At 35.9% G+C, this 8,821-nt stretch overlaps 1 protein-coding gene across 1 annotated transcript; it reads right to left on the bottom strand.

The window, feature by feature from the left end:
* Positions 1 to 200: 200 nt before the first annotated feature.
* KERA (keratocan) lies at positions 201 to 8,444 on the bottom strand. Its single transcript, XM_010077512.1, has 4 exons — positions 8,385 to 8,444; positions 8,171 to 8,265; positions 5,981 to 6,873; positions 201 to 711 (listed from the first exon to the last, which is right to left on the bottom strand). The coding sequence occupies exons 3-4, from the start codon at positions 6,864 to 6,866 to the stop codon at positions 539 to 541; spliced, it is 1,059 nt and encodes a 352-aa protein (XP_010075814.1). The 5' UTR covers positions 6,867 to 6,873; positions 8,171 to 8,265; positions 8,385 to 8,444; the 3' UTR covers positions 201 to 538.
* Between the last annotated feature and the right edge of the window lie 377 nt (positions 8,445 to 8,821).

Here is an 8,821-nt window from a genome sequence, read left to right as displayed (position 1 = left end):
TCAAAGGATGGCAGCAATTTATGAGTTATTTACATGTTAAGTGATTGCTCACCATTAGACACTATCTTAAAAAAGACAGTGGGGCTGTTCTGATAACTAGTAGTCATGCAACTCATGATTTTTTACCGTATACATTTAGACAAGTGCACACAAATTAATGGTGTTAGTTACTACGTAACAAAATAAGGAACTATATTTTTTTCTGTAGCAATGATGTTAACGAGATAGACATTGTAGCATTTGACAATAAACAGTAGTCAAGAATTTGCTTTGGAATTTTTGGGATCTTACACAGATGATTTTCAATACATTTGCGTTAGGAATTCTTAGGTAAAGTGTTAAGCACATGTTTCATGTTCATCCAAAATATCTTCTGGAAGAAGAAAAATCTTTGCAACTGTAGAAAAGATGCAAGCAAAGAAAAAAATAAAGTAAAAATAAAGTTGTTACTTCTCAACTTATGAGTTAGAACAAGTTTGTTTCCAGCAAAACTTGTATTTTAGCACTCTCATAGCACAAGAGTGACACTGTAATAGCTTTATATGACAACAGCTTGAAGTAGTCGGAAACATATCATGACATCCAATGGAATTGGAGGCTGAATTTCATTTCCATCCAGGCGAAGGTAGCGAAGGCGAGGGATGTTGCCATGAAAACCATAGTCTTCTGCTACAGCAATTGAGACTGGGCATATTTGAGTACCATTGACACCTGAAAATGTAGGTTAACATGTTAGGTAAACTCCATGGGAAAGGTTCATGAAGATAAAATTAATCCAGAAAACAAACAAAATAGGCTTCCACTGATATTTGTGTGAGAGACACTAGCTCTTATCAGAGTTGGAAAATGCCAAATTAAGAATTTGATCAAGCAAAAAAAGCATCTTAACGTAATCTACATCAGTGAACTACATACTTAATGTGCTGCAATCATGAATAAAGGCTACTAGATGCATAATTTTATCTTAGACAGAGAGGAAACTAATTTAGACAACTACCTGGTAGCTATTCCCCAAAGAAGACTCAAAGTGATAACAGTATTGAATCAGGGGAGTTTTTTGTATAGTGTCTGCAACTTTTAACATCTCTATTTTCCTGTTCTCTCAAATTCTTCAGTACAGTTGGTTTTAATTGCAAGAATAAAACTTGTGCAATGGGATATTTTTCTTCCCAATCTGAAAGCCAACAAGTCATTGAAATTATTTATAAATCACACATAGTTTTGTTCACTTCAGATGAAATTTGAAATCAGTACCTATTTTCATAAGAGATGAATAGATTGGGTTCTTTACATTGTCTCCCCTAAATTATATCTTGCACTGTCACTTGGCTAAAATATTTTCATAGCTTGTCTTCAGTTGTTGAATAGTGAAATAGCTGCTGCCTTATTTCAGCCTCAAAAGGGCCTTATTCTAGAAAAAAACTGAAGTGGTGTTTGTTTATCAAAGATGTCAAATTCCTTTAAACAATTTATGGTATTTAGTGATTTAGTCTGACTGCTTGAGGGTCTTGTTGGCCCCTGGCCACCTGCAAAAAGTGGTTGAATGGAGAATGTGTGAATAGCAGATTTTTTTTTTTTTTGAGCAGCCCAGATTTAGCAAAAGAAAACCTTTCTACCGAAGCTTTTCTCCCCTTATATTTAGCAATGATGATACGCACACAGCTTTTGATTACAATCCCCCAAATTGCTTTAACATTATGATGAAAATACCCCATGATTTTTTCCCCAAAAGAAAAATAAAACACTATTTTGAAAAACTCCCCAGATGTTTACAACATCTTGAAAATAGACTTTTATCTTTGTCCTGGAAACTAGATAAATACTTTTAATCAGCCAAAGCCTCAAACTTTTATCATATCCATGATATCAAAACATCTTTGCCTATGTTGTAAAATTTGATTAATATTTGTGGAGCATTTAATATTCTTGTAAGAAACAAGCTATAATTTATTTCTATGTGTGAAGCTACGAAGCAGGAAGCTTGAGAGTGAGGTTTCATTACGAAAGCAGTTATTAAAAGTTTTACAAGTGAATCAACACTACGTAGCAGAAAATATCTGTCTTTTCAGGTGACATAGGACTTCAAAGAATACTACTGTCCTTAGGAGACAAGAGAACCTCACATGTGTTCTAAATCTCTTTCTCTGACCTAGAAACTATCCCACTGCACTAGTCTTCACTGGATTAATTACTCCAACCTTAAAGTGAGGCAGCAGTTATCTAACCACAGGCCACCTATGAAGAAGTAATTTCCTGATGATGTGTGGTATAAAGTGGTTTGGTTTTTTATTGTTCTGTTCCCATGAACAGTAAATCTTACCCAAACTATCAGAGGAGTAATAGGTTCTCTCTCTTGTCTTGTCTTGCAATCCTGTTCATAGGTATATTGCTGAATTTTGCTTAAGCAGGAAGGACAGAAGAATCAATTTACAGGGGTACATCTCACCCTACATAAACTGATCCATGTCGAGGGTGTCAGTCTAAGTAAACAATTTAGATTCTGTTTACAAACTCTGAAACACTTCCAAAAAGTCATTCATGGCTCCGTAAGATGGGATGATTTTCCTCTGCAATTGTGTATCACTTTCCATTAATTGAGTAGGTGGTGTTCATGACAAACCCAAACTAGATACAAGAATCTAGAACGATTAATTCAAACATGATGAATCCCACCTGTTGTCAACAGCATTACTAAGTGGTGTAATGTTTAAAAATGAGACTCTGGAGCTGCTGTAGGGGAAAACTGCAGAAGACGTCCTCGTTAGCAACTAATACTGTATGTCGGCTGAAGAACCACAGAAAGTCCTGTTTCTTTGCCATAAAACTCATAATTTTGAAACATTTAGATAGTAAGTTGATCACAAAGATAGACGTGTTCTGAGTGTGAGGGTATTTATGTTCTCTTCTTGTAACGTCTAGCTGCACCCACTGTAATCCAACTCCAGTAGTCGGACTCCCTTTCTCCTTTTCACATACTATTTAACTGCAGCAGCCATGGATCAACCTGTAAATCTCTGTCTTTCTGGGTTCTTCCAGCAAAGAAGTCAATACCAGCCATAGTGCAGGGGTCTGACAATAAGTCAAGATCTGTAACTTCAGCCATTTCTTTCTAAATATCCTCTAATGGATTTTGACAGAGTGGCATTGTTACACAGCCCAAGAACTTCTCCCTTTCTTTACACATGGAATAAAATTAGCTCAGAGGAGCCATGCCAATCTCCTGGTGTTGCTTCAGGGGAATTTACTGTTCACTCCCTTTCATCACTCCTTTGACAGTACTGTAATACCACCTGCTTACCCTTGCTCACTTGCTATTATCATCATCTCATACCTTCTCCTCTTTTTGCTTCCCTCAACACTCCTTTTTCCATCATTTGGCCTCTCCCCAGAACCTCGCATGCGTATCTCATAAACAAATATGTAAACACGTGTGTTTTAAAATGCTGTGGAACAGGCATGGTGTGCATCTATCATAGCCATAATTAATTCTGGGTTTATGCTGATTTTATTTCCAAAGTTCAAGTACTTTTTTCCTCTGTGCATTGAGATCCTTGGGGAAGGGACCACAGCCAAAATCCTGGTTCCACTGAGACCAATGATAAGGCTGTCATTGACTTCACTGGGCTTCATGATATTACCTTATATCTTCATAAATAGTCCCTGGAGAAATAAGGCCTTGAATTTATATGAAGAACTGGTATTACACAATACCATACAATAAAAAGTAGGCATATAATATTTACATAGAAATTGTTATGCCTGAACTCTTTCAATGCCAGCAGTGTAACTATGAACCACCAAGAGAAAATAAAGCAGCAATTGACTCGTGTGCAGAGTTATCTGAGAATTAATATTCCAAAAAGGGCTGGGGCTGCACGCAAAAAAGGAAACTTTCATTCAGGCTTTTATAGTTATTTTTCTTTCAAATGCTTTACATTGATTACCTTAAAGTCATGACTGATCATCAACTTCCTGGGTTTAAGAGGACAAAAACAATCTGCAGAATTAATGCCACATCTTATTACTCTTGGCTGATGGAATTACATTCCTTGTTTGTGAACCTAAATGCCCTTTGAGATACTATCTGTTAGAGCAGAGTCTCATGGAGACCACATCATTATCCCTTACATCTTGAACAATGATGTGGTAGAATGTGCCTTATGTAATACCTGCATTTCATTTAAGGCGTCAGGTTTCCTTTTTTAACATTTGTTTGACTACATGAAGTTTCTAAGAATATAAACTTTTTTTAAAAAAATTAAGAGGACTATCATGCTTAAGTTAGTAATGACTTTTGAAAAGTGGTAAAGGCATTAAGGAAAGGACTTATGGAAAATTATTGTGATTCAGGCTCATGGTACCCATGTGTCATTGGAAAATGGGACTTGAGTTTGCAGATACTACACAAGTTGATTTTCATAAGTTTCAACTTTTTAAAAATTATTTAGGAAAGGAAGATAATTTGGCAGTTCTTTAAATCTTTTCTACATAGACACGAAACACTTCTTAAACTGGACAGGTTACATTCCATTTATTTCAGTTTAGTGTCCACTTAAAGTGACAGGAGATAAATCCTGCACCTGAGGCCCTGCAGTGAAGTAATTAAAAAAAAAAATCCATTTGTAACCAGGGGGCAATGAAATATGTTCAGTAACAACATATGTCATAAACCCTAACTCTAATTAACTGTTAAACTTCTCACAGGCCACTTAAATGTGTGCCAGTCAAATGAAATCAATTTTTCTTTACAAGGTTCCACACATTTGTTTTGCAAAAAGCAGTCAATCAACTTAAATTATTATTAGGTATCTTTTTTTGTTATGTCCTTGTTTCATACAGAAGCCAAAACATTATTTTTAGTATATTTGTGAACTACAGTGACACAACACAGAAGTAAGGAACCGTTTATTCAATTAAATCACCACAACACGAAGATAAATGTAGGGACTTAGTTACCTCCTGCACAGTGGTAGAGAAAAAGTCATCACTTTGTTTTTTGCATTTGGAATGAAACAAAGGTTTCATTTAAGGTCTGCAGGACTTACTGGGCAGATTCTTTACCCAGTGACCCTAACCACCGCATCCTGGCTGTGCCTGGATGAATGTGGGAGCAGTGCTAGAAGCAGAAATATGATATGACAACAAGCTTCTATTGCCTTGAGTACAAAACATGGTCTCATTTATAGAAAGTGGAAAATCTTAGAAGACATTTGAGGAGATAAACCTTAGTAGGACAAAGCTTGTGTAAAGTCAGTGAAAATTATTTTTCAGGAAGACTAAATGCAAGTGTCAGCACTTTGTGCATGGTATACAAAAGACAGGGAGGATATTCAAGCCTGAAATATTCAATATCCACATTCTAATTAGTTATATTCAAAATAGATTGTGTTGACTACAGACAATATTTTGTTCTGTTTCAAGGGTTATATATTAAGCTCCTACTACATAATTTAGGTGAACAGAGAGATACTGAGAAGAACTGAACATACAGCAATTCTGTTAGTTTAGTGAAGTCCTTAAACTGCCCAGGAACTTTAGAAATCTAGGAGTCATACAAATGTGGATTGAATATCTTAACTTGCTTCACCCACTTTTTAATTGTTATTTCTTGCTTATGCACTCCTTGTCTTTCTGTGGGAAACTTAATTTGTTCCCATAAAATGGTTACTGGCATGTATATAGCAAAATGTGAATGTACAAATTCTCCTTAATTCACTCATATTTCTGATCTGCTTGCAAAGTGTTTTTTCTGTATGCATGTGAACATTTTCACATGTGGTATTACTTCCATGCACATATTTGGTTGTAATATTTTAGACCTGGCTTGAAAACTGGCCTGTGGGAGGTCCTCTTGCTCATCTCCCTGTAATCTACAGCACATTTTGAATATATTTATTTTGAAGAGCATTTTTTGCAGTTAGGTAGGCACTTAAAAATAATTAGAACTTGTTGGGATCCCACACTGGCAACACACACTTACTTTTGATTCTGTTGTGGTCAAGGTGAAGGTGCTCGAGATGAGCATTGATCGGTGGAATTTTAGTGAGCTGGTTGTGAGACAGCTGTAGGTCTAGAATAGATGAAACATTAAACCCATTTGGGGGAATACCATCATCAGATAATTTATTGTAGTTCAGCCTAAGGAAAGTCACTTTGGGTATTGCACTGAAGTAGTTTTCTGGTATCACTTCAATTGAGTTGTTGTCCAAAAACAGCTGCAGTGTGTTAGCTGGAATGCTCAAAGGCATTTTCTTCAGGGAATTTTTTGCTATATTGAGTTGCATGAGATTGTTGAGTCCTTGGAAGGTGTCACTTTGAAGAGCGCTGTCCAACAAACTGTTCTGGTGCAGATCTAACATAGTAAGGTTTTCCAAGTTGCTGAAGACTCCTTCTGGGATTCTGGAGATTTTGTTTCTAGCCAGTCTTAGCTGTTCCAGACCCACTGGTAATGGGGCAGGCACCTCTTCCAATTCATTGTCTTCAAGGAATAAGTAAAGTAACCTTTTCAGCTTGCTCAGCACACCACTCTCAATTCCACTGTTGGTGATCTTATTCTTGTTCAGATTTATCCATCTCAGATGAGTGGCATTCACAAAAGGCTTCTCTGAAATGTTTTCAATTAGATTGTTTTGAAGATAGAGGTACCAGATTCTTGCTGGGATTGCAGGTATTTCTTTAAGGCCTTTGTTATCACAGTATAATGCATTGGGGAAGCTAGGAGGACAAAAGCACTCTTGTGGACACTCAAAAGTGTAGCGAGACCAATGTTCAGGATCCATCTCATCATAAACTTGTCTCACAGTTCGAGTCCACACAGAATTGACCAAGAATAAGAGTAAAAGGCTTGTACAGACTTTTAGAGTCATTGTTTGCCTTGGAAGGTGAGAAAAAAAAATTAGCTGTCTCTCAACAGAACTCTCTAACAGCAAACTAGATTAACAAAGCAGTATTACACAGATTCTTTAATAAACAGACAAATTCTGTCCTCTATGGTATTACTTATGGCATGTTAATGAAAAATCAAACAATAATATAAAAGGTATAAACTATTCAGTGCTATACATTGAAGAACATTTTCGTGATTCAACTTAGACTTCACATTGGCTACCACTTTAACTGATGTTCATACAAGTGTCATTTCAAAGAACCTGAAAATATGGACCATATTTCTGACATTAAATCAGTGCTTCTTATAAATTTAAGTTTTCCTTGTTTATATAATGTACCATCTTCAATAAAGCTATCAATACCATGATGATACAAATACTATTGTGCTCAGTGTTCCTCCTTTTAAAATAAGTCATACCCTCTTTTCTGTTTTTCATCTCTCTTAAATTATAATGGCATCTGGATCAGTTTTTCCAGGGTCTTTTCTCATCACAGAACAGTGAAAGATCAAAGAGTGTTTTAACAGCTGTTTGTTGGGCATATTCTTAAAAACCTTGGAGGGAATATGTTTGAGCAATCCATTCCCCTCCCTCATTCACTCTCTCATATCCAAAGTTATGAATTTCTTTCTCTAAAGCAGACAAAACAAATGCCTGATCTGAATTGCACAAAAAGTAAGTCCTAACCAAATTATGTCGTATGCACTTATGCAACTTGTATCTATTTTACCTACTTAATTATTAGCTTTGTTTAGCCTCTTCCCCCAGTAAACAATGAACAAAATCATCAATGGTAATTTACTCCAATAGGAAATATTTATGCAGCACAGAAAGAGTGCTTCACAGCCAGTGCTGGCTGTTATCTTGCCAGCTTTCTGACGAAGATTAGCAAGCATTTTGCAATGCAGAGGCAAGAGACTGATAGCTAAAATTTCTGGTCAAAATTAGGAGGTTAGTTTTGATAAAAATAGTGTTTAAATAAAAATTAAATTCTCTCATGCACAAGGGTTAATGCACCAGTAAGTTTAAGAGCTCAGTTAAGTTGCTGCATATGATATGTAGTCATTTAATAGTTTTCAACGTTGTTGTTAACAGTAACAAGTGCACTATCCTACAGATATTCCAGGCTCAGAAACTGCTCCCTGGAAGCATTCCAAAAAAAGGACAAATAAAATATTTCTAAAGAATAACATCTCTAATTTATATAATTAAATGACACCCTCTCACTCTGTAAATATTCATAACCTTAATACTATTTATGAAAAGAAATAAAAGTAATTTACCTTGTTAGTCAAGATCCTGGAGCTATCTGAAGTCAGTTAGAAATCACTGCAAATTCGCAGCCTTTGGCTGCTAACCACTGTGTTTTCTTCCTGTCCTCCTAAGAATTAATAGCATATAAAACTCTAAATACAAGCTAGTATTCCCAGATGAATTACCATGCACACCTTATTAGCTGTTGTTTCTAATTTGACATTGCTTCAGAGCTGGGCTTACCTCAGCTTTCTTGGATCTTCTTCTCTTTCTATTGGTCACTGTTGTTAGACTGTAATAGCTTGAATCAGGCTACAAGCCGTGTTCTATGAATACAGCCTAATATATACGCATCAGTGGCTACAGCTTTTAACCCCTAAAATAACTAAGGCACCTCAGCACCTAGGCAGGAAAAGACAGGAAATCCTGACTTCAATATCAAGCAGCCACAAAGCTGAAGGCATTTGATTTTTATGTTTTAGCAGATGAGAGGAACTAGTCTAGATGAAACGGGTAACACAATATGTACCTTTATTCAAACATTTTGTCAAAAGATGCTTTACAAGAAAAGCTTGCTTACATCATAATTCATTCTCATAATACCTAATCTGGCCACAAAGAATTAAAAACAGTGCCATCTGTTTCTACGGAAATATTTTATTTGATTTTTATCAAATGCA

Source organism: Pterocles gutturalis, unplaced genomic scaffold (assembly GCF_000699245.1).
Source record: "Pterocles gutturalis isolate BGI_N339 unplaced genomic scaffold, ASM69924v1 Scaffold51688, whole genome shotgun sequence".
Lineage (NCBI taxonomy): Eukaryota > Metazoa > Chordata > Aves > Pterocliformes > Pteroclidae > Pterocles > Pterocles gutturalis.
The sequence above is the reverse complement of the archived record's forward strand: the minus strand, read 5'-3'. Positions and strand labels throughout refer to the sequence as shown.

Bases quoted from the DNA above. Each gene is read 5' to 3' on its own strand.
- KERA (XM_010077512.1), bottom strand. From the start codon at position 6,866: ATGACTCTAAAAGTCTGTACAAGCCTTTTACTCTTATTCTTGGTCAAT. The intron at 712-5,980 runs GTAAGTGTGTGT...CTACATTTTCAG, and splicing joins TGACCACAACAGAATCAAAA to GTGTCAATGGTACTCAAATA.